Source organism: Natator depressus, chromosome 6, assembly GCF_965152275.1.
Source record: "Natator depressus isolate rNatDep1 chromosome 6, rNatDep2.hap1, whole genome shotgun sequence".
In the NCBI taxonomy this organism is placed as follows: Eukaryota; Metazoa; Chordata; order Testudines; family Cheloniidae; genus Natator; species Natator depressus.
The window spans coordinates 17,596,606-17,621,564 of record NC_134239.1 but is presented as its reverse complement, the minus strand read 5'-3'; the positions used below and the strand labels follow the sequence as shown (position 1 = coordinate 17,621,564).

The window sequence follows — 24,959 nt, the reverse complement described above, 5'->3', positions numbered from 1 at the left end:
AAGGCAGAGAAGTTTATTCCAGCAATACTGCTGCACCACACTTCACAATAAAGTGTTCATGAAAGACGAGAATAAACCCAAAAAGGATATAAAACCAAATGCACTAAATGAATGATTTTATTCCTGGCAAACCCACTGATGGGGTGAGCAGCTCCCTTTACTGCCAACTGTGCAGGTGGGGTGTCTTGGTAATGCTGCCTTTGGGCTGCTGGGAGGAGGGGCTACTGGTGAGAAAGTCTTGCTCCCCCAAGTCCAATCACCACATCAGCAATGCCTGATAGTGGGAATATGGCATCTCTCTCTCTAGCACAGTTTAGGACAGAAGCACCCATCTACTGGGCTAATGACTCTACCATGTAGCTACCACCAGCACCCTCCAATGCAACAGTTTGACACTAAGACTGATTCAACCACCATTATGGAGCCCTTATCCCCCTTGGTGACAGTAGGACAGGAGCTCCTATGGTCAGTGCCAGCAGACCGTTGGCGCACAGGGAATTCCTGACTTAAGCACCAAAGGGTTACACAGTAAAGGCCACTTACTCCTCTGTACAAGCATCAAAAAGTAGTTCTTCCCGACCTCCCCTAGCCCCCCCTTTAATATAATTCTGTACAGAGTCAGTGGTCTGAGCACCACCAGTTTCAGCAGCAGCAAGAGTTATTCGCTCAGGCAGTGCAAAGTCTTCTATGTTAGGATATCGTGGGCTTGGTGCTCCACCAGCATTTCCATGCTCCTCACATCTGTGCACCAGAACTCCAGACGGTCCTTCATCCCCTTGATCTGGAAAGCAAATCCACAACAGCTTTAGGAGCCTGGACATAGAAGGGGAAAAGCAATTGCACCTGCCCAGGAATGGGCACTAGAGTGAGACCAGGCATGCTGCACACTGAATTCAACTAATTTGGAGCAGAAGATTTCTCACCACATCCACTGCATTTAAAGATGGAACATGAAAGCCAAGGGGGCTGATTACAGGCAGGGCCCCAGGAAAAGCATTATCAAGAGTGAAACCAATTCAACATGGGTAATTCAACAAAATTACCAATTCAACAAAATGGACTGTGAATTTGGTAGGGCCCTAAACACGGGACATTAAGATCCCAAACTTGACTTCAAGATATGGTGTGACAGGACCCCAAGATTCTAAGTATGTGGGTTTCTGAGAAAGCTTTTAGAAAATGAAGGGAGGAAATTTTAAGGGAGAATAATTTTAAGTTTTGTAAAATGAAGCAGTCCATCAGCTGTGATAGTGTGTCATTAGGACAGCAGTGTGCATTTCAGTTTCACTCAAAGCAAAGTCCAACATTATTTCCCTCTCCCCAACCCAGTGTTTTTCATGGTTTAAAGGTTTTTAATATCTGGGAGAAGCTATTCAAAGAGTTCTTAACACCTTCTTGTTACATGTTTGTTATGGGAAAAAACTAATTAATCATGGGAGTGAGGGATGGTACAGACATAAGGTCTTCTAGCCCATCCCCCTCTTCAGGCAGTGTTGTTATCTATAGCATTTACTAATAGGTCATAGGCCCCAAATGATGAGGTACCAACCCTGGGAGACTATTTAGCTCTTAATCTTTCTTCCAAAGTCATTCCCTGTTAGATGTAAGGTCTCAGGTATAGAGGATGTGCAACAATGGCATAGTTATTAATCTGAAACCTTAAATTTAAATTTAATGAAGCAAAAACTTGTTACATTAACCCAAGTTTCTGTCAATTTATATACACAAGTGCGCATGTGTGATGTACTTATTGTCTGCATGGCCCTATTCTCAGAATCTCAAAGACACTTATTCCATCCATCATGTTCCCAAGGAAGGCTTGCGAGTACAACTGCAAAGCTTAGTTATGGATATCTGGGTTGAAATCAAGGTCTTGTTATTTTGTGAAGGTTAAGCACTACAGGAGAACTTTTCAAATAGTGTTTTCCTCTGGAGGGGGAACCTTTGCTAACTCTCTTCTCCAAACCACTGCAAGAAATGGGCAGAGTCAAGGTCTGAGAACTACAATCTTATTAACAGCTCTCATGTCAGTATTCAGGCCAATCACAGATCGAAAGGAAGGTGAGTTACCATTGGTTAAGTATTTCAGCTGACATTACCTGCTGTAAATCCAGCACACGCGGTTGGACCCAAGTCATGTGCACTTTCTTATCCACTTCATCAATACTGCCCTTTACTAACCCTACTGAGAGAGCCTTCATCACCAGCAGTTCCACCTGAAGAGAAGAAAAAGGGATTAAGAACCAGCCACTTTTCCCACAGACTCCCAATTCTTTTAAATTGAGTTATCTTATAAACAGTCATTAGACTACTGTTCGCCACACGACAAAACTAAACTGAAGAGTGGCGCAAGGCAACTATCTCCACGACAGATCACTCTGACCAAGCTGGGCAGCATTCTATACAAACATCTGGAACCACAGGAATTAAAACTGTGCAAGCTTGTTCTACTAAGGAACGCGAGGGCCACCTGTATCTGAGACAGAGGGCAGTAGATGGCAATTCATTCTTCCTCTACAACCAGAGGATTCTTCGCAGTTAATTTGTGAACATTAATGCGGTGAATTTCTTTTCCCCACTATTTTACAACATATAGAAATGAACCTGTTCAGCGGATACTGTTAGGAATTTCACATGCAAGTTACTTATTGTCATCATTAGCATTAACACAACTCACCTCATTCACGGTGACTTTGGCACTTTTAGCAATCTCTTCAAAAGTGAGCTGTCTGTGATTGGCTGGTCGGGTGAAAGTCATCTAAAGGCAAGCAGAAATTCAGCACTCTTCAGATTTCTTCTCCGAAGATGTATGGAGTCTCCCTAGTACTGTCCTCCAGAAGCCACAGGGTATGCCAACACAGCAATTAAACACCCACGGCGGGCCCAGGTCAGCTGACTTTAGCTCCGGGGGCTCAGGTTGCAGAGGCGTAAAATTGCTCTGCAGATGTTCGGGCTGGGGTCCGAGCTCTGGGACCCTGCAAGGAGGGTCCTAGAGCCCAGACTCCATCCCAAGCCTAAACATCTACACAGCTGTTTTTAGCCTCGAAGCCCAAGCTAGCTGATCTGGGCTGGCCGCAGTCATACCGCAGGTCTTTTATTCCAGTGTAGATGTACCTGCAGACTCAAACCTCATCTCTACCTGTGAAAATCAGAGGCTCTGATAACAAAGGGCCAACAGCAGCTAGCTCTCCCTCTATTTTTAGAAAAAGACTGCTTTATTAAAGACGCTAAAGTAAGTAGCAGTCAGTTTCCCACATCTACCTCTCCAAACAGTAGGCTCCCTAGGAAACAATTGCTCAAAGAAAGATTCTAATCCTGAAGATGGAAATTCTCCATCCACATCACGTTATTGGCCCAACTGCAAGTGCTTAAGGACCGCTAGACCAGTGGTTTTCAAACTCTTTCTGTGGACCCAGTTGAAGAAAATTGTGGATGCCCGCAACCCAATGGAGCTGGGGATGAGAGGTTTGCGGTGTGGGAGGGCCTCAGGGCTGGTGCAGGGGTGCTGGAGCGGGTGAGGGCTCTGGGCTGGGATGTGCAGGCTCTGGGGTGGGACTGGGGAATGAGGGGTTTGGGGTGCAGAAAGGGGTTCCAGGTTTGGGGGGCGCTCAAGGCTGGGGCAGGGGATTGGGGCACAGACTTACCGCCAGTGGCTCCCAGTCAGCAGTGCCGCCGGGGTGCAGAGGCAGGCTTCCCGCCTGTCCTGGCACCGCAGACTGCGCTGCGCCCTGGAAGTGGCCAGCAGTAGGTCTGGCTCCGTGGGACTCTCGCCTGCAGGCACATCTCCCCCACCAACCAGTTCCCATTGGCTGGGAGTGCGGAGCCGATGATCGGGGAAGGAGGAGCGCATGGAGCCCCATGCCTAGAAGCCAGACCAGCTGCTGGCTGCTTCCAGTGCACAGTGTGGTGTTGGAACAGGTAGGGACTAGCCTGCCTTAGCTGGGCAGCACCGCCGACGGGACGTTTAACGGCCCGGTCGGCGGTGCTGAGCAGAGCAAGGCGACCCAGTGCCTTGCATGTCGCAACCCACGGTTTGAAAAACACTGCACTAGACTCTCTCATAATGAAGCACTTCATGTGTAAAACAATTAACTAAGCTCCATCTGTCTGAAGTATAAGTCAGCCTGTCAAAACTGCAGCTTTTGAGAGTGAGTCAGAGATTGTTAGTGTCATAAGACTCCGCATACCCATTGGTGACAATGAAATCAGGCCTTGTACATGGACGGAATGCCAGGACAAAAATTTCTGTGTCTTAGATGTTAAAGGCTTTCCTTGCATGAGGCGGGTTTTCAACCCTTATCCATTTCAGGCGAGAATTTGGGCTGTTCTTTAGGCAGCTCTAAAGTTATGTTGGGACATGCTTTAAGAACCATCCCTTCAGATGCTGTCTTTGAAAACAATCTTTTTGGCTCTTGCTGTCTCTTACTAGTATTCACTGGCACTTTCTTCCAACAGCACTTGTCTTTGAGCACCACCAATAGGCAAAATCATGTAATGCTGCCATTACTGATTTACATCTAAAGAGCAACATATAAGAGAGCAGTAGACTGAAAGCACCATGCACACAGCTCTCAACTCACAAACAATCTACTTGGACACTACAGGGAAGTTAATCATGGGGCTGCCTTCCAGACCCATCCAACTGACAAGGGGGGTGCCCTATCAGGGTCTCAGCTTGCAGCTTACCTCCATGAGGCACAGCAGCTGGATCTTCTTCAGGAGAAGTGCTTCATTTGCAGCCAGGTCTGGCTGTGAGATAACAAAAACATTAAGCAGCTGTCTATGAATAAAGTTAATTTTTCTTCTTGTTTCTTCTTTTTCTTTTTAAGTTACATCCTATGTACTATAAACGAATCACACAGAAGGTAAATACCCTCTCCTCTGTCTTGCTTCTGTGCTAAAAAGCCCCGGATTCAAACTCAGTACTGGCTGACCATTCCATATAGTGGTAACAAGGAGATGGTGTACTGTTAAATGCTATCCTCTGCATGATACGCAAAATCATGGTCCTTAACTAAGGGCTGTCTAGATGGACAATAAAGATCTCTGGGAGCTATTGCCATATTGACAGCTTCCTCCATAATCACTGAAATATTAGTATTTGACAATCATTATTTTGCAGGTGTTCCGGGAATGTGAGAGGCACTCTTTAGTGTTTTCCATAGTACCTTCGTAATGATATTTAAGTGTCCCAGGTAAGTTAGATTGGCACAGCAAGAGCCCCAGGAGACCCCATGAAATCTGCTCGTTTCCTTGGTTACGAAAGACACTTCTCTTTCTTCCATCCTTTATATCTACCTTCATATATTTATTCTAATCAATCTAGTTATGGTGGGAAGGTGCTGTTAGAAACGTTATGGTGGAGATTTTACATGGACGGAAGTCAGGAAAACTAGAGTTTTGGGTTGTATATAATCCTTATCTGTCCCTTTGTACTCCCACATTATTTTATTATTCTAGCAGATGTCTATGCATTTATCAGGGCACTATGAAGTTGTGTTGTTTCCCACATCACTCACTCACCTGCTGGCCCCAGGCTGTCTTCTGAGCCTGGAATTTCTCTACATTACCACTATTGAAGGCATAAAGTGTGTCAATCAGCCACTGTCTGTCAGTGGTTCTCAAGGACTCCAGTACAGGGTGCATGAGCTGTGATAAATAAGGCAGGACAGCGTTATTGACAGACTATAACCAATTTCCACCATTCAACAGCTGAGACAACCCAGAGTCTACTTACCAGCTCCCCAAAGTTATAAACTCCTTCTCCTAGGAGTCCTGCCAGCCCCAAGGTAAAGGCTCTCTCCTGCTGCTCTGACACTGCAAGGAAGAATAGTGTGTGTAAAGCGACAGCTTCAACCCTATTGCTCCTTCCTCTTTCAGTATGTGTATATGATCTCTTTCAGATTTTTTAGTCATCATCAACTCCACATTTACTCAAGACTGCAAACATGATCAAATCTAATCTTAATCCATGTGAAATGCAGTTCCATGCCAATACTGGAGGCTGCAGGAATTAGTGTGTGACAGAAATCCACTCCAGTGCAGCCTGAGGGTCTGAACTACTTGAGGTCAGTGACCACTTCAGTGATCTGCTTGCAGTAAAGGCCCCCCCCGGTTGGAAATTCAGAGGAATACCATCACGTACCATATCAGTGACGCAAAGGAGATCAGAAGAGTTGGGAAACGGTCATTTACTCTCCCCTACCTTACTGACAGTCTCCCCACCCCCCATACATCTTGGGTACAGTAGCCCTGAGATGAATGAGCAAGCAGAATTCATCTCTCTGGGTGGACTCTAGTAGGTTAATGATGGAATTATATAATACAGCAATGTTGAGGAAAGCTGGACTTCCCTGCATGCCTACAGCTGGACTACACTGGTGAAATAGGCCAGGACTGAATGAACATGGAAACTACAGTTCCCTATATCTGGCACAAGGAGGCAGAATTACCTGGCAGATCCTTGACATCAATACAGCCCAGGAACCGCAGTGCATCCTTATAGTAAGAAGCATGATTCCCAATTGTCTGGTAGTATTTGCTGGAAAGGTCGTAGAAACGGCTGTGAACAGATGTCACCCCAGGGAGATTGTTCAGCATCTCCTCAACATCCTCTATGGTCTCCTAAAGAAAGGAGAAAGTCCAACTCTTGACACACAGACATTTTATACACACCTGTATCTTTCACCTCCACCACTCACTATTTTAGTTAGTCTTGAAATTTACAGCTTATCACAAATTATATTCACATGTTTGGTACAGAAATCCCATCCAGAGTGAATAAGATGAGAGTGCAGCTGAGAACATTAGTAACAGCACTTGGAACAAAGCAAACAACTCCCTTTCTCCCAAAAAGTCTCATTCATATTTACAAACACTGGTCAGTGAGTGCACTTCCTGACTCTTGAAACTTCATATTTCTATTGATACTAAAGCACGAACAACTGAGGGATCCCCATTCAGCTCATGTTGGTGAAAATAATGCATCGTAACTTTGCCTAATAATCATAGAAATGTAGGGCTGGAAGGGTCCTCGAGAAGTCATCAAGTCCAGCCCTCCACGCTGACAGGATCAAGTAAACTTAGACCATCCCTGACAGCGTTTGTGCAACCTGTTCTTAAACACCTCCAATGATAGGGATTCCACAACTTCCCTTGGAAAAACCATCTGTTCAAGTGGGTTCCCTCTTACCCAAATACTCCAATCCCCACTTATAATAAGGTCAGTAAGGCCCCCAAAAAAGTTCAACCAAGAAGCTAAATAGAGATATACCATACTTCTTAGCTATTTGCCAAACCACATTCATGATGCTAAATTCGTAGAACCAGCCCTAAGTTGCACTCGGAGACACAGAAGGGTTAATTCAAGGGTTTTTCTAGCCCTTCGCAGAGGCAGTTGCTGATTCACACCAGCTGAGGATCTGGCTCCATACAGGTCATTAGTGGTGATAGTCATACACTAGAAGTATATGCCACTAGCAACTCAGCTAAAGGAATAACACTGGCTATTACTTTTAGTGTTATCAGAACTACACAAACGCTTTCCAGTCTTCCAAATAGAGCTGGATTTCCAAAACACCTGCCCATGCTGCCTAAGAGAGGTTACAGATAAATTTAAATTCACAAAATTCAACAACAGATACAGAAAGAGAGGGGCTGCCTCTAAAGGCTAAGCAAGTGCTGAAATAATGGGCATCCAGAGGAACTGAGTACACTCAAATGGACAGAACCTAAATGCCAACATAATCTCACCTTTGTGACCTGTAGGTCGCCAATGTTTAACTTCAGAGCCCCGATGGCTGTTTTACATAAAATCACAGCCTCATCACTGCTTTTCACCTGCAACCACAACACAGTTACACATCAGAAAAACATAACTGTTCCAGCCACACAGGCAACTACGGACAGTTAAAGCATAACAAGTGCTAATTTAGTTAGGTTGTGTTTCTTGCTGTGTTCCCAAATCCAAATCCATGTTGGCTTGTTCACAGTGAATTGTATGAACTGAAGAATATGCCTTCTCCAATATATACACAGATGTAAACATATCTACCAGCACAGACCTACATATACATGCAAAATGCAGCAGCTATTTTACTTAACTGTGCCAAATAGGAAAAAACTTGGATTTCACAAATACCTTTTCTCGAGTCTTTTCCAGGAAAGTAAGGGCCACATTAGGATCTAACATGGAGGAAGGAGGAAACCATATTAAGGATCCAAACAGCAGAATATTTTAACCTACCACAAGAAAGTACCTTGCCTGGCTGCACAGAACTCAGAGCCAGATTCTCAGCCAGTGAAAGCCATCATACCTCCACTGAAGTAAACGAACTATGCTGATTCACACCAGCTGAGGATCTGGCTCCATATGCATCAGCCCTCTCTCCAGCAAGGTCCCTTCTGCAGCAGTAATTTCAACATTAGTTGTAAAATTCTATGAGTTTATGCTTTTTACTTTCAATATTGTGCAAACCGGTTGCCTCATTTTCACATTGAAGCTTTGGCTGTTGCCATCAGCCAGTTAAATTGTAGGCCTAATAGTCCTAAAAAGTCACCATTAATACTAGAAAAGTTACTCACCTGTCATCTGTCTAACTACATGAAGAATGATCTCTACCAAGGACAAAGGATTCACCCTGAAATGAACAACACAGCATCAGAACAGTTAAAATTAAGAGTGCACACGCTACAAACATATGTACAAGTAGTCAATCTCACCTGTGTTCAAACTCACTGATGAAGTTCTCATAAAGCTGTAGGCGGTTAAAAAAAAATTGTGACAGCCAGTTAGTGACAGAATATTTCATTCTAGTGAAATAGGCAACTTGCCCATTATTGCATATAAACTCCTCCCTCAAAGTAGTTTTGTACCCATAAGTGGAGAAATTTAAAATGTACTGACAATAGATTACAGAAGCCAAAAATTGCTCATCTTATGAAGAGCAGTCTCCGGGATCTCCTCCCAACTGTGGAGAGTGATTCACCAGTTAATAGATTCATGAGACAAGACTAGTCTCTACCAAGAGGGGGTTACCTAGGTCTGTTTACTCCTCTTTGGTGTGAGGGGTCGCTATCCACTAAGTATCCATATAGTCAATAAAAGCCTAGCTATTTCAGGCTTCTCTACACACCCCACTTGAAACATGCAGAGCATGTCCAAACTCTCTGGGCTTTCCTTGCTGATGTCAATGTCTTTTTGGTGAATCATAATTTGTTATAAAAATGCAAAGAAGAGGGAAATGAGCAGAAATGAATCACAGGAGTACCTAGGTTCATGTAAGTTCAGATATTTGTGTGTTGCATTCTTAAAGATGACATGCCTAAATTGGAAGAGAGGAATGAAATCTGCACTGATACCTGAGTTTGTGAACTCTCAGGAAAACCACTCTGCGCACACACACACTGTTAATCCCTTTGTTCCCAAGACTGAAGAAAAGCCTTTTTAAAAAAACACAGGTGAACCAAACTAAGACCTGTGAAGACCTGAAACTCATCTCATTCCATTCCTCATGTTACAGCGCCATTATTTTAATCTAACCCATTTCAAGCTTTAGAATGTTTGTAAAACATGGTCAAATTATGCCCAAAGCCTGCATATAAGATCCAATCCATAAACTTCTAATACTAATAAACTGTATCTATTTGTTGACATTTTTAATACATATTCAGACCCTTCCAAATAGATGGGGTGCGGTTAGGAAGTTTTAAAGCATATTTTCCGATTCCACAATATTTAGGCAGGCCTTTGCACACCTATTTTATATCAGCCCAAGAATGCTCACACTGTCATCTTTGCACTGACACTTGCTTAAGAATCAACCTATTCACCTTGATGAGTCCATCTCCTTTAGCAAAGCAGGGGTCTTGCACAAAGTCCAACACCTGCAGAGTCAGCTGGTGCCAGAGTCTGAAAATACAAAAACAAAGAGGCCCCTGGCATCAGCAAACATCAGTACAATAAGCAAAACTATCAGACGGCCACCTACTGAAATACAGAAGCAAACATTATAAAACTAATTTCAATTAATCCATAAGGACCAATATAAAGGATCATTTATGACTCAATTCAGCACTAGTTCTGAAAAAGTTAAAGACCTCAACTGGCCAGGACCAGCAGCCTGGTGCTAATAACTATTCTAGACTAGACTTCAGTTAAAAAATGTGTGTTCAACCTTTTCCTCATGTATAGTTCAGAGGGATAGTAAAAATTGAGTGCAGCTTTCTTCAAAAGTTCTCACAGCACATAAGTAGTATAGATCAACCCTCAAAACATCCTCCAAGGGAAAATATTACTTTCCTCATCTTACACATGAAGAAACAGGCAGCAAGAAGTCACAGGGAAACACCAATCTCTTGCCTATTTCAAAACCCTGTCAATTATTTTTAAAAAGTTCAAGTATGGTTTCATGTTCTACATGCATTTCTCAATCTGTGACAATATTTGTAATTTCAACAATCATATTTTCCTATATTTTAAAATTGGTTTCTGTTGTTGCTGTGAGCAAGGCCGACAGAGAAACAAATCACTAACAGAGAAACAATGAAACTGACTATGCATAAAGTGCGGTCAAACAAAATAAAACTGAAAAAGCATCTCAAATTGGCTATAATTATCCTAGGTGTTTTTTGTAGCTACTATAGGTTAAAAGGTATCAGATAAGTGTGGCTTTTAAGTTAAAGGTGTCTCTTCAATAGGACATTAACTAAAGAGTACTGGATGGCATTACTACGAGGGGGACTGTATTTCTTGAGTACCACCATTTCTTGTAACCCAGCGGTTCTCAAACTTCATTGCACCGTGACCCCCTTCTGACAACAAAAGTTATTACACGATCCCAGGAGGGGGGACTGGAGCCCGAGTCCTCAGCAAGTCTAACACCAGCCCTAGCGACCCCATTAAATTGGGGTCACGACCCACTTTGGGGTCCCAATCCTCAGTCTGGGAACCCCCACAGCGTAACCCATTTCCAGTGGAGATGTCGGAGCAAAGGTGCACGTCTGATGCTGCACTCAACCCCCCAAGTATGTGCACAGGGGCGTGGGGTGGGTCTGCACAGAGGTGTAGGATTTGCTCCCCCGGGGGGGGGTCAGACACCCCCCCCCCCCCGCAACACCAGCTCATGGGAGCAGCGCTCCAGCCTCCCAGCACCGGGGCAGAGCGTGATCCCTGCACCCAGCGGCCGCCAGGTCCCATCCCACCCCAGGCGACCACCCTACACCAGGGAGCAGCCCCCGCAGCCCGCCCGCCCCAGCCCGCCCAGTGCCGGGGCCCCCCGGCCCGCTCACTTCTTGGTGTAGAGCTCCTCCAGGCGGTGCCACACGGCGGCCTGGCCCGGCCCGGAGCTCTGGCTCTGCTGCAGGAAGCCCGGCACGTCCTTCATGATGGCGGCGGCGGGCGGGGCGGGGGTGAGACCGGGGCGGGGGGGGGGGGAGCGAGACGAAAGGACCCCAAGAAGCAGGAGTCCAGGCCACCCCGCCGCTACCGCCGGAAATGCACACTCACTTCCGGTAACGAACCCCCGTCCCGTGCGCGCGCGCGCGGCATGGTGGGTACCGTATGGCCTCGCGTAGTGCAGCCTCGAAACCCCGCCCCCACGGGGAGGAGCCGCTGCGCGGCCTGGGCCTGATGGCGCGACGCGAGCGCCGGGGTGCTGGCCGGTAGCCATGGCAACAGGCGCGGCCTAGGCCTAGGCCCTGCAGCGCGGAGCCGTGATGGAGCTGCTTGCGGCGGCTCTGACCCCCCCCCTCGCCCCTCAGCCCCAGGGAACGTACCACGGGCTCGGGGGGACACGGGCAGCCCAAGCCAACGGGGTGGGTGTTTCCATCCCCCCAGCCCATCTCCCCTCCCAGCACCATCACGGTCAGCAGCTCCCCCACATGCCGCCATGGCAGGGCCTTGCGCCAACTGCCCTTGGCCAACACTAACTCGTGGCCCGTCCGCCCAGCGCGGTGCATCGGGGCGCCATGGCATGGGGACGTGTGTGTCCCAGCGCCCCGACCTTTCGGAGATCTCCAGACCAGCCGGGACCATCTCACTGCGCGGCTTTGGGGCTCTCGGCACTGTATCGGTTTGGAGCCCCCATTGGTTCTGTTTAGGGTAGCAGTGTTTCTCAGAAGCCCCTGAAGGACGGAGCACCCACCAGTGCAAACAGACAAGGGGTCACAGACCTGGCCCCCTAAAAAAAATAAAGCTGAGCTGCTGAGGGCGGCCCTGTACGTGCAGCCTTACCAAAGCTGCTGCTTCCAGATAATGCTAGAGACCCACTTTTTTCAGACCACTTTAAGCACGTCACTAAAGGACCACATTCTCATCTTCTATCCCTGCCCAGTGGGTACCCTGCTGTGAAGGCCAACCATTACCATGAAGATAATTGAAAGTCATACTAAAATAAATAAATTACACTGTTTTACTTGAAATTCCAATTTCCCCCAGCTTTTGGGGAGCTGACCACACAGAGACAGTTAGTTGATTTATCCTCTGTCCCTTCCTTTGCTAAAAAGGAGGAAATCCTAGTGTGTTTATTAACAACTCAATGGACGAAGGCGAGAATACACTAATGACAGCCGTGGACAAATACAAAGATGCTTGAAAGGGCAGCAAATACTGTTGTATGACAGAATTAAAATAGAGTAAGAGCTAAATAAATTTTAAAAATGGCATAAAATCAGTAAAATGAGGTGCAGCAATTTCACATAGGAATAATCAAATACACAGGTTTACAGTGGGAAAATGATGGCTCAGCAGTAGAATTGCAGGTGGGGATCTCTGACTAATTTCAGTAGATGATAAAATAGATGGGAACCAATGCAAGGGGAGCTATTGGGGCACTGATAAATGGATCAATAGGCTGGCTAATTTCAGGCCTAAATTAGGAATGGTAACACTGATATCTGAATGGTAGGAACAGTGCCCAATTGCTGGAGCTGTCACCTTTTAGATTAGATAACATCAAGGTTCAGCGCACGCATTATCGTGAAAGATCCATGGCACATTTTGAAAGATTTGGTGTGAATTACAATGTCCTGGACACTTTCCCATCCAGGATATCGCCTCTTGCTGGACCTATATTCGGTATTGCCAACGGTACATGTTCGAAAATCATAAGCTGGGCCCCCAAAATCATGAGATTGAAAACACACCATTTTGGTTTCTTTTTAGTTGCCTTCTGCTTTTGGGGCCTTTAGGGTGCTCTCAGGTCAGATTTTCAAGCCTTTCTCCACTACCATGAGGGCTAGAAATGTGTTTCTTTGTTTGATTGATTTTAAAGCTGAATTCTCCCCTCATCACTTGTCTCCAGCAGCTGGGACTGCTGAAATACCCCAAGACTCGCAATAAAATCATAAAAAGAAAAGGAGTACTTGTGGCACCTTAGAGACTAACCAGTTTATTTGAGCATGAGCTTTCGTGAGCTACAGCTCACTTCATCGGAGTGCATCCGATGAAGTGAGCTGTAGCTCACGAAAGCTCATGCTCAAATAAACTGGTTAGTCTCTAAGGTGCCACAAGTACTCCTTTTCTTTTTACGAATACAGACTAACACGGCTGTTACTCTGAAACCTGTCAATAAAATCATAGTCATTCCTTGACCTAAAAACACTGTTGTATAGTGTAGCTAGAGATGAAGCTTGCTGCGCTCTACTCCATTTCAGTGGATGATCCCTCTATACACAGTTTGTACAAGGGACAGCTAAGTGACAGCAACAATGAAAATACAAGCTATGGTTATGCTCCTGTGAGCTGCGGCGTGCTCTTCTATTACGGACATTGTGGTAAAGCCTTGCAGCTGTTTTGCCTGGCTCCGGACCACCTTAAGCAAACAGGCTGGTGCTCTGCCCTGTGCCCCAGATCCCCTTCTCCAGCCTCCAGGTCACCAGTGCAGCGAGTCCCAGGGCGACACAGGGGACAGTGACCGGGCGGCCCTGCGACAGTCGCTTATCCAGTCGCCGGGGGCTGTAAAGGGAAAAGCAGGGAAGCAGCCACAGCAGCCTCCCTCCTTCGCATCCACATCGCCCAAGCCTCCACTTTCTGCGACAGGGCCCGGGCAGGGGCATGAGCCTGGGGACGGGGTTACGGTTCAGAGTCGCGGCTCGTAGAAATGTGTTTCCTGCGGCGAGTCCTCAGGGATTCACAGGTAAGCAGCATATTCCGGGGCGGGGGGTCGAAAATGATCAGCGGGAGGGGGGCAGGCGGATTTGGGAAGACTTCCGAGGAGGGGGAGGGGAAGGGCAGGGTAAGTTGGCTGGCAAAGTTCAGAGGTGCGTGGGGGAGAGCGGAGTGGAGGGGACTGGGGAGAGCCAAGTGCAGTAAAGGAGCTTGGAGTGTGTGGGGCGGGGAGCTTGCTGGCAGTTTGGGGGAGATCAGTGTCAGTGACATCCTGTGTATGGCAGAGTGGATGTTAAATCTGTATCCGTACCTGGCTGGTCTCAGGCTTTTCACCTGAGACTCAGGCTTTTCAGGGGGTTCTCAGTGATAGAGCCAGGCGCTGAGTTTGCATGGCATGCCAAGCTACCAGCTTTGCTTGTACCAAGTATGGTGTTAGGAGCGGTGTTGGAGGTGCCCTCTTTTAGATGAGATGTAAGAGTGATAGAGAGACAAGGTGGGGGAGGTAATATCTTTTACTGGACCAACTTCTGTTGGTGAAAGAGACAAACTTTTGAGCCACATTGAGCTCCTCTTCAGGTCTCTCTCACCAACAGAAGTTGGTATCACCTCACCCACCATGTCTCTTTAATATCCTGAAACCAACATGGCGACAGTTACACTGCATGTAAGAGGGATGTTACTCGTAATGCCATAATGCCTGGTAAATGCACAGAGCTGACTGTTCTTTCTATAACTCTGGATAGATTTCTTTAAATCGGTCACCCCTGGCTCTGCCTTTCTAAGGGACCATTGTCAGCTGGTCCAGGTTGTTATCTTTTGTTTTAGCCTGGAGGAATCTCTGGATATGCAGTCAGAGAAATCATCCCAGGAGGCCCTTTGGCTCCATGGGGGGCAGAAATCTTCCCTTAGCTTCCTTGGGATCTGGCTTCATCCCCACAAGTGGAACTTCCCTGCAGAGGGAGCCTCTGGAATGCCATGGAGAGATGGCAATTGCCTGTGGAGCGAGGTACGGCTGTTTTCTCATTTCATGCTGTTTCCTGTTACTCTCGAGCACAATCCTGATAATTCTCCGCAAACCAAGGCTCTGTTATCTTAGGGACTCATCAAACTCTCTCACTGTCTCAGAAATACCCACTCCCAGGAAGGAGGAGATGAGGCTGTTATAATTAAATTCACCAGATACTGTAGAGAATGCTGAGAGCTTGGAGATGAGAACAGTGTTTACCATCTAAATGCACAGGCTCTCTGTCTCTGCGAGCCATACTGGTGTAGTATCTGCTGCCTGGGAACTCTTTGTGAGTGGATCAAACAGCAAAGAGGCTTTGAAGAGAAATATCAGCCACTGCTAGAGATGGGACATGTAGTCTTGTGCTGAAAAGCCCATGCTCTTTTGAAGACAGTGTCCAACCCATGGAGGCCACATTCAGTGATTCTGTGACCTAATAATTACCACCACTAGGAGTCACCAAGAACTTCTGGCCTCTGGTCTCATGTCTGGATTTTGCCCTGATCAGAGTCAGTGCCCTGAGTGACGGGTTGGGTCACAGAGTACCTCTTGGGACTGCCACCTGATGTGCTGAGACTATCTCTGAGCCCGTTTTCCCTGCCAGCGTGGGACTCCAGAACCCTGTCTTGGTGAGCCGGACATGCCAGCCTGCTGCAAACCCAGACCCAGACCTGAACCACGTCCCCCAAAAGCTGCTGACTTAACTGAAAACAGCTTAAGAAGCGCTCCTGTCTCTAGCACTCAGACACCCAGCTCCCAGTGGGATCCAAACCCCAAATAAATCCGTTTTACTCTGTATAAAGCGTATACAGGGTAAACTCATAATTGTCTGCCCTCTATAACACTGATAGAGAGATATGCACAGCTGTTTGCTCCCCCAGGTATTAGTCACTAACTCTGGGTTCAATAATAAGCAAAAGTGTTTGTATTAAGTGTAAAAAGTAAGATTTAAGTGGTTCCAAGTAATAACAGACAGAACAAAGTAAGTTATCAAGCAAAATAAAGCAAAACACGCAAGGCTAAGCCTAATACATTTAAGAAACTGGTTACAGATGAAATCTCACCCTCAGAGATGTTCCAATAAGCTTTTTTTCACAGACTGGACTCCTTCCTAGTCTGGGCCCAATCCTTTCCCTTGGTACAGTCCTTGTTCCTGCTCAGGTGGTAGCTAGGGGATTTTTTATCATTACAGCTCCCTTTCTTCTCTTCCACCCCCTTTTATAGCTTTGGCACAAGGCGGGAATCTTTTGTCTCTCTGAGTCCCCACCCCTCCTTCTAAATGGAAAAGCACCAAATTTAAGATGGATTCCAGTACCAGGTGACATGGTCACATGTCCTGTGAGACCCCGCGCCTTCATTCTTCCTGGCCTGACTCACAGGAAGGCTTGCAAGTAAACAGAGCCATCCACAGTCAATTGTCCTGGTTAATGGGAGCCATCAAGATTCCAAACCACCATTAATGGTCCACACTTTGCATAATTATAATAGGACCTCAGAGTTATATTTCATATTTCTAGTTTCAGATACAAGAATGATACATTCATACAAATAGGATGACCACACTCAGTAGATCATTAACATATTTTCATAAAATCATATGGACTGCAGCGTCACACCCTGGATGAGCAAACATCGCTTAGGTTGTTTGGGGTAATAGTCTTCTCATGTGATGGATTGTAGATTCTCATTTCCTCTTCCGCACTTAAGGCTGAGCAGTGATTCAGTTAGGTGTCTGCCATCCGCACATGGACTCTACTAAGCGGGGGATCCTGGATGGGATTCAGGGAGGGCCGAGGTTTCTTCAGTCCTTAAAGTGGGCAGCCCTGTCAGAGCAGCATGAAAACACAATCCTAAGTGCTTTCTGGTTGCCAACCAGGATCCAAAGGGGCTCCCGTGTGCATTAGCCAAGGGGAATTGTATACTAATTTGGAGATTCAAAGATCCTTTAACCCCAGTGCCTTGTCTATAATCCACCCAAATACACCAATGGTGGTGCTGTGATGCTTAATGTCTTATTTATGTTGAAAACATCTTTGGGGTAGAGACTGACGTTTTAGTCCGCATTTGTACAGCACCTAGCACAATGGGGTCCTGGTCCAGGACTGGGTGCTAGCACAATAAAACAATAGATAATAAATGTCTGTTAAGTGCCTTGATATCCTCGTATGAAAGGGGCTGTAAGTGCAAAGGAATATATTGTGCTCCTGGGGGCTTCATACTAACTGGTTCTATGTTTTCTCCCCTCAATTACCAAACAATAGCACATGAACCTGCAACTGAAAGATCAGCTCCTGGCTTCCCAGGAAACACTTGGGATGTTTTTCTCCATCTGAGCAGCTTGAGTCCTTTTGTTACCTGCTGCATTTCCTTTCTGCTCCTAGAAGGATCCAGGGGGCCAGACCGGTCTCCTTATCCACTGCTGCCACAGGCTTTTTTGGGATCGGCAGAGGAGGAGACGGCAGTGGGAACCGGAAGCTCACTCTGCAGGACGTGGCAGAATTAATTCAGAAGAAGGACTGTCACCGGATGGTAGTGATGGCTGGAGCTGGGATCAGTACCCCCAGTGGCATCCCAGATTTTAGGTAACACCTCACCCCTCTCACAGATGCTTAGTGGAGCCATGCGAGAGCTGGAATTGATGATATTCCAAACCTAGGCAACACCAGGGGTCTGCCACTCACCGTTCCTCTCCCTCTCACTAGTACTGGGGATACTGATCCCAGCTCCAGCCATCACCACCGCCCTCTCATTAGTTCTAGTTTGTGGCATGCCAGCAGCATTCCAGACTTCATTCAAAAATCACCATGTCTGCTGCTTCTCCTTCCCTGGCCGCTTGGACAATGCCACAGTTAAGATTAGTGCTCCCTTCAGCAGCTCTGACTCCATATGACACCTTGATCCAGATCCTCAGGCCCAGCTGAGCTGTGCTTATTGCTTGGTTTCGCTCTGCACTTCCCCAGTTCTGAGGCTGTCCAGGAGCCAGTCTGGCCATGGCGTAAGCTAGAGTTGAAACAGGGGCCACTCCAGCAGCCCAGGATCACTGGAGCACAGTGCACTTGCTGTGGCCCTTCCATCCTCAGCAGATCCTGAACATGCCTCATACATCAGGGGGTCTGGAGTTGGGTTGTGTAGAGCCAGCGATGCCAGTTTGACATCACCTGAGGGGCTCCTCTTACATGCAAGGGAAATCCTCAGCTGCCCACTTAAGGCTCCTTTGCCCTGCCTCAGCTGCAGAAAGCAACTAGATAGGGCTCAAGAATCTGGGCATTCTCTCTCTGAGAGGTGTCATATGTCACGCGCTAGGGGTAGGTGTCTTTAGAAACATCTGTGCTGGGTTTGTTTTCTGTGGCATTCTGACTGATAGGCCCCTTTGTCCCCTCTGCAGGTCTCCTGGGAGTGGCCTGTACAGTAACCTTCAGCAGTACAACATTCCCTATCCAGAAGCCATCTTTGAAATTGCCTACTTCTTCCACAATCCTAAGCCCTTTTTCACGTTGGCCAAGGAGTTGTACCCTGGCAATTACAGGCCCAACTACTCCCATTACTTCTTGCGACTCCTGCATGACAAGGGGCTCCTTCTGCGTCTGTACACCCAGAACATCGACGGGCTGGAAAGAGGTGAGTGCAGGGAAAAGACAAGGGGGGGTGGAATACGAGAATGGGGCTGTTGAAACATGAGATGAATTTGGGGCCAGTAGGTTCAATTTCCTTGTACTGAGTTGATCTTCTCTCCATCTTGTGTTCAAGTTGCTGGGATCCCTCTTGATAAGTTGGTGGAAGCTCATGGCACCTTCGCCACTGCGACATGTACTGTCTGTCGGAGATCCTACCCGGGTGAGGACTTCAGGGTGAGTAGCAATTATGGGGGCATCAACACAGAGACAACAGAAGCAAATTCAAAGGGGGCTTGCAGGCCAGTTACCTTGTCCTCATGGCCAAGAGACAAGGTTCCTGTTCCAGAACAAATTTTGTTTTGTTACAATGTGATATGATGGCAAACCCATGTGTGCTTGTGGGATGGATGGAAGATGTGATGGTGGAGTTGGTGTGTTGCCTGGTAAAGCATGTGGCTGCTGATGGGTTTTCTTCTTTCAGGGAGATGTGATGGCAGACAAAATCCCCCGCTGCCCAATCTGCACTGGACTCATCAAACCTGACATTGTGTTTTTTGGAGAGGAGCTCCCACACCGGTTCTTCCTGCACGTGACAGATTTCCCCATGGCAGACGTGCTCTTTATCATTGGAACCTCCCTCGAGGTCTGTGACATAGATCATGAGAGGGCTACAGGGATTCAGCACTTCGGGACTTGGGGAAATAGTGCAAAATTGAATAGGGCGTTGGGGGGAATGGAGGGGGGGGCGATTCAGGCATCAGGAAAATGAAGAGAGGAATTTGAGGACACAGGGTGAGAAGCAGAGTGCTCAGACTCTGTGTGTGGGTTTATGGAAACAGAAGGCAGCTAGACAAGGTCCATGGAGCTCAGGGTAAGGATGTGGGGATGGACCTCTGTGGGTGGAAGAGATGAGTTTTGTGGATACTTGAGGAGGTAACAGTAATAACTGGGGTGGACTCTGCTGGAGAGATGCCCCCTGCCAATACAGTGATGTGCCAGCAGGGGGTACAGTAGATAATAGCTTTTGTCTGGGATATTCCTCTCAGTCAGCTTGTCCAGGTTATGAGATGCAGTGTAAACTTTGTTATTAAATGGAGGGTCTGTGTAGTACGGAAGAGTCAGGCTGTGAGGTTTTGGGCCCCCCAGTGTGGTAGAGCCTTCTGAGACCCTGCATTTTGAGTCCCTGAGGTTCAGTTTGTGGAGTGCAGTGAATTCATTTTGTGTGGGGTATGGACTCCCCTGCTGCTTCCACTCCTGGGATGAAGCTCTCTGTTTCTTTGCTCCTTGGGGGGGGGATTTTTTAGGTGCAGCCCTTTGCCAGTCTGGCAGATGCAGTCCGCAGCTCTATTCCTCGTGTGCTGATCAATCGAGACCTGGTGGGACCATTTGCCTACCAGCCGCAGTACAATGATGTGGCCCTGCTGGGAGATGTGATCAGTGGGGTGGAGATGTTTGTGGAGCTGATGGGCTGGAAGGAGGAGATGCAGGAGCTAATCCGGAGGGAAACAGAAAAGGTATGAATGGCTCATGGAGGCCTCCCTCAACCTCGTCATGCTTTGTGTCAAAAAAATATTCCAGTGCCAACAATACTAGGAATTGTGGTGACCAGAAAGTTACATAGAAGCCATCTTCATGTCTACACTCTGTACCCGGGAGGGAGGAAGGGAGAACACATTCCAAAGGATAAAAGAAACCACTAGGGCATTTAGCAACGAACGCAGAGGTTTATATCGGAAGATAAGGAAGTAGCCGGGGTTGTTAAATACATTTTCAGCCAACATCAGACTTGTCTCAACCATGCAAAGAGAAGACCAAGACTGTGAAGTATAGTTCCCTAATGATGGAATGGTTTAATGTTATTTAACTGAATATCTGGGTCATCCTGATCTAGAATTATGTTGATATTTAAAAAGTACAAGCTGTTTTAAGGGAAGCCTGTTCTACTTATTTACTGATGCATATCCAAATAGACTTTTCAACCCCTAAAGAAGTGAATAGGGTGATGGAGACTTGCCTAAGCCAGAAATCAGTTTACCAGAGACAACAGCTGTGCAGCCAGGAAGCGTACAAAAACCAGAAAGGGTTAGGGTTAGATGCATTTAAAAGTCAAATCATCAAAAGCCTGATCCAAAGCCTAGTGAAATCAATGCGAAGACTCCCATTGACTTCAACAGACTTTTGATCAGATGCCAAGTCCAGGATAACATGCACTCCGGGGCGCAGACTGCAAAAGTTCCATAGTGATTCTGAAGGACTGGAAAGTTACCAGTATGACTCCCCATGCCAAGAGAAATACCCCTGACGTGTGCCAAACTAATTTGCGCACATTATAAACACACAAAAGTGGTGGCTTTTTTCCTCCTCTCAGTTTTCAGAGCAGAGGCTGTCGTGAAGTCTCACAGTATTAAACTTCATTCATTTTACAGAATATTCACTGTGGGTCAGATCCTCAGCTGGTGTGAATTGACATTGCTTTCTTGATTTCAATGGAGATTCAGTAGAGCTAAGCTACTTTGTGCCAGCAGAGGATCTGGCTCTGTAATTGTATTGATTCCTTCTGAAGTGTTACCATAAATAAAATTAACCTATAAATGCCAAAACGTATTCTCTTTGCTTTTTTGTGGGTTTGTTCTCTTATTTGCTGCTTTACAGAATCAGTTCATTCACAATGGCTCTCCCAGTCATCCCTATTACTAACAGAAGTAAAAGCATTCTTCTAGTCTGGTAGTAATGAAATGTTTTAAGCGCTTAATCCTGCAAACCCTTACTCCTCTGAGAAGTCCCATTGACACAGGTGATCCTTTGAGACCTTCAGAAGAGAGATTATAAAAGAGCAAACTATTAATTATTTTATTTTACACTAACAGTAATTAGGGACCATTAGGAGTAGTCGTTTATTTTAATCTAGTGGAGCATTTAACTCCATGGATCAAACTCTGCTGGTATAAATGGGTGCAGCTTCATTGGTGTCAGTACAGTTTTGCCCATTTGCACCAGCAGAGAATTTGGCCCTGTATTTTTAAACAAAGTGCAGTGAGAGGGCATGATGTAGTATGGAGATCCCAGACCCGATTTTAACATTGCTAACAATCATTATCAGATTATGGGTTGTCTACAGAAAGGATGATTAGTCATTTGTCAGGATTTTTTTCACGGTAAGCCATTTGAGGGTAACATGAGAGCGCACAGCCACAGCTGCTGTAACTCACTGAAGCAAATCCAGTTAATTGTGGCATGCACGCTCTTTCTCTTCACCCTGGGCTTTTGGCCTGAGTGTCACCAGCTGAGCTGATGAACGCTGGAACACGTGAATCACATTGACGAGCCATGAACGTTCTTTCTATTTTTAGCTGGATGCAAAAGACAACTAGGACAGCTGCCCTCCTGCTACTGGAGAATGATGTTCACCTTGAAAAGGGGTAGGTGTCATCCCCAGTGAGCTGTGGAGAGGTTACAGAAGAGAGCTGGGGAAAATGCTCTCCAGCTTTGCAGTGGCTACTGAGGATCCTTTTGGCTGTATCAGGGTGCCCTGCTGCAATACAGGAAAGACCATCACACAAGACTCTTAGCAAGTGAAGACCGAATGACAGGCTGTGGGCTGGCTATTGCAGGAGACTTTCCCAATCTGACACCTCAGCCTGGCACATGTGCCCACTGAACGCTGTGACCTCTACCTTTTCCTGTCTTCCATTCTCCCAGATCACGCATTTGGAGAGACTTTGCCTCTCCTTTTCTGTCACGTAGATCCTTATAAACTATCATCCAACTTTGTGATGTTCACTATTAGACTGGGCCAGAGTCTCATTTCCCTCCCACCAGGCATTCTGGACTCTCCCCAGAAATTCAGGATCAAATTTTTCATACGTGTCTTGTGAGTCTGGGTGTCCCAAATTTTTCGGTGCCCCACCTGAAATACCCTGGAACGGCCTGACTGTCAGAGGGTGAGCGCTCAGAATGTCCTGAAAATCAGGATCATTTATAGTATTTCAAGTTGGGCACCCAAAAGTCACTAGTCCACTTTTGAAAATGCTAGTTGATCTGTCTAATTCTAATGCTGCTGGGACAAGTACCCAGCTTCAGCAGACAGGTTCATAGAAATTGTCAGCTCCCTGAACCAGCTCTTCAAAAGAGCAGGTTTTGGATGCAAGCAGGCTTTTTTCAATTATTTATTTGTTGCCAATTTGTAGCGTTTATTATATGGGTGAAATCACTGCTAATCAGGAGGTAAAAGGTGTCAATGTGTCTAGAGATGATGCCTGGAAACCCCACTCCTGTTGAGCAAATAACCCTATGGGCCAGTTTAAGCTGCTGTTTGAATGGAACGTGGGTTGATATCTGCACAGCAATAATAATTATTAACACTAATAAGTGTTAATGCCTTTGTGGATGTCTACACATGGTATTTCAATGTCTGTTTCACACATTTCCCAGGGTCAATGCTTTGATTGCACTTCCCCCAATTTGGTTCATATGCCCTTTGTTATCCTTCATTTCTCTTAATTATTCACTTAGCAGCTATTCACCCTTTAAATGCTGGCTCAGTTCCTTGCACAGATTTACAGCTCACCGAATGCTCCAGTCATGTGGAGCAGTAAAGGGTCTACTGTTTATTCACTGAGCCTTCTAGGGAGGGAATGTTGGCCTGGACACCAGGATTATTTCCTCCTCTTTTCAAAAAGTGCCATGGGATATTTAATTTGCACATCTCGGATGGACAGAAGGGATCCATGTTTAATGTCTCATCAGAGAGCACTACTAACAGTGAGAGGCCCCTTCCCCTCTCACACTAGAGAGCTATCATTGCGGCTGAGCCCAAGGCCCAGTGCAAGATTTGAACTCACTACCCTTCTGGCCTAGAGGCAAATGCAGCAATAATTAGCTAGTCTATTACAATGATTTTTCTGGATGTGACCTTTGACCAATACTATGTCAAAAGAAGCACAATAAATAGGAGATGCAAAACACCTTGCATCAGTGTGGTTCTGGTTAATATTTTGAAATGCACAAAAGTCAAGGAATTTGAATGTTAAGGCTTCCATAGCTACTGTAACTCTGAGTCTTTGTACATTTGTATTCCTGTATATTGTGTTAACTTTTTTGCCTTAATATGTATGTGCAATGTGGCTAACTTACAGTTGCGGTATGAAACCTAGCTTTGGATTATCTGTCTTCTGTGCATTTAGAAACTTCAAGCCAAATCCTCAGCTGGTGTAACTCAACAGCACTCCATTGACTTCGATGGATGTATGCTGATTTACGCTAGCTGAGGATCTGTCCCTGTCATTCCTACCATTGCAGTAACAGTTTTTTGCCCTTGGACTTCTTTTGAATGAGCTCTGTGATTGAGCTCACATTCAGATGAACAGACTTGTTTATCTGAATGTGTGATTCAAATATATTTGAATGTTCTTACACGGCTGTGGGATCAGCCATTGAAATAAATGTCATTTGAATGTATAGCCTAAATAAAAGCAGAAGTGTTTCTTTCACTTTGCAGCGCACCAGACATGTAGCCCAGCTGGAGTTCTGCCCATTTCTACACAGTTAACATTTTACTACAAAACAGCATATGTTGCTTCTCAACCATATTTCGTTATACACGTCAAAGGTGCTTGTCCTGACTTGAGCCTCAATTCTGCAAACCCTTATGCACAAGATTTACACATATAGGCAGCCCTATTAAAATCAGTGGGATCGTTCATATGTTTAATGTTAAGCACGTGTGGAGCTTTTGTTGGATCAGTGCCTAAGCCATTGCAAGGTTGAGTTTTAAACATGGCCTATTTCTGAAGAACTTGAACACAAGGAAATGGGCGAGGGGTGAGTAAAATACACCATGTTTTTCTTTAATTTCTTGAGCGGGCGAGGTTTCTGCCAGATCTAACACTTTGAAAAAGATCAGAGGTTTGCACTGAAAGTTTACTATTATTTTTTGCCAACTTCTATCTTAGAAAAATAAAATAAAATGGCTTGACCCAGAATCTCCACACTTGATTTCTCCTGTTCTCCTCAGGGAGCTTGCTGTCTATTTGTGAAGTTGAGTGGGTTAATTTTTGAGTTATTCAATTTTTTCCCCCTCTTTTTAAACTTCTTGGAGTTTAAAAACGTCCACAAAGTTCTTCACTAAGTGAAGAACTAAACTTGCATTTTTAAAGAAGTAAATCTCTAGCCTTTTTCTCTTGCAGAGACAGCCTTTAAAATGTAAACCAATTGCAAAGTATATTTAGAATGT

At 45.9% G+C, this 24,959-nt stretch overlaps 2 protein-coding genes across 2 annotated transcripts; one reads left to right on the top strand and one right to left on the bottom strand.

The window, feature by feature from the left end:
* On the bottom strand, positions 1-11,412 carry PSMD13 (proteasome 26S subunit, non-ATPase 13). The gene is made up of 13 exons (XM_074954683.1): positions 11,290-11,412; positions 9,832-9,910; positions 8,722-8,756; positions 8,584-8,639; positions 8,141-8,184; positions 7,753-7,839; positions 6,453-6,624; positions 5,738-5,817; positions 5,524-5,649; positions 4,687-4,749; positions 2,678-2,758; positions 2,100-2,216; positions 1-781 (listed from the first exon to the last, which is right to left on the bottom strand). The coding sequence occupies exons 1-13, from the start codon at positions 11,382-11,384 to the stop codon at positions 686-688; spliced, it is 1,131 nt and encodes a 376-aa protein (XP_074810784.1). The 5' UTR covers positions 11,385-11,412; the 3' UTR covers positions 1-685.
* A 2,352-nt stretch (positions 11,413-13,764) lies between these two features.
* On the top strand, positions 13,765-24,616 carry SIRT3 (sirtuin 3). The gene is made up of 8 exons (XM_074954682.1): positions 13,765-14,135; positions 14,933-15,113; positions 17,495-17,695; positions 18,499-18,731; positions 18,861-18,961; positions 19,209-19,370; positions 20,032-20,241; positions 22,078-24,616. The coding sequence occupies exons 1-8, from the start codon at positions 14,054-14,056 to the stop codon at positions 22,096-22,098; spliced, it is 1,191 nt and encodes a 396-aa protein (XP_074810783.1). The 5' UTR covers positions 13,765-14,053; the 3' UTR covers positions 22,099-24,616.
* The last annotated feature ends 343 nt before the right edge of the window (positions 24,617-24,959 follow it).

Bases quoted from the DNA above. Each gene is read 5' to 3' on its own strand.
- PSMD13 (XM_074954683.1), bottom strand. From the start codon at position 11,384: ATGAAGGACGTGCCGGGCTTCCTGCAGCAGAGCCAGAGCTCCGGGCCG. The intron at 9,911-11,289 runs GTGAGCGGGCCG...TTGTATTTTCAG, and splicing joins GAGGAGCTCTACACCAAGAA to ACTCTGGCACCAGCTGACTC. The intron at 7,840-8,140 runs GTATTTGTGAAA...TTGTGGTTGCAG, and splicing joins TGGAAAAGACTCGAGAAAAG to GTGAAAAGCAGTGATGAGGC.
- SIRT3 (XM_074954682.1), top strand. From the start codon at position 14,054: ATGAGCCTGGGGACGGGGTTACGGTTCAGAGTCGCGGCTCGTAGAAAT. The intron at 18,732-18,860 runs GTGAGTGCAGGG...CTTGTGTTCAAG, and splicing joins CATCGACGGGCTGGAAAGAG to TTGCTGGGATCCCTCTTGAT. The intron at 18,962-19,208 runs GTGAGTAGCAAT...TTCTTCTTTCAG, and splicing joins ACCCGGGTGAGGACTTCAGG to GGAGATGTGATGGCAGACAA.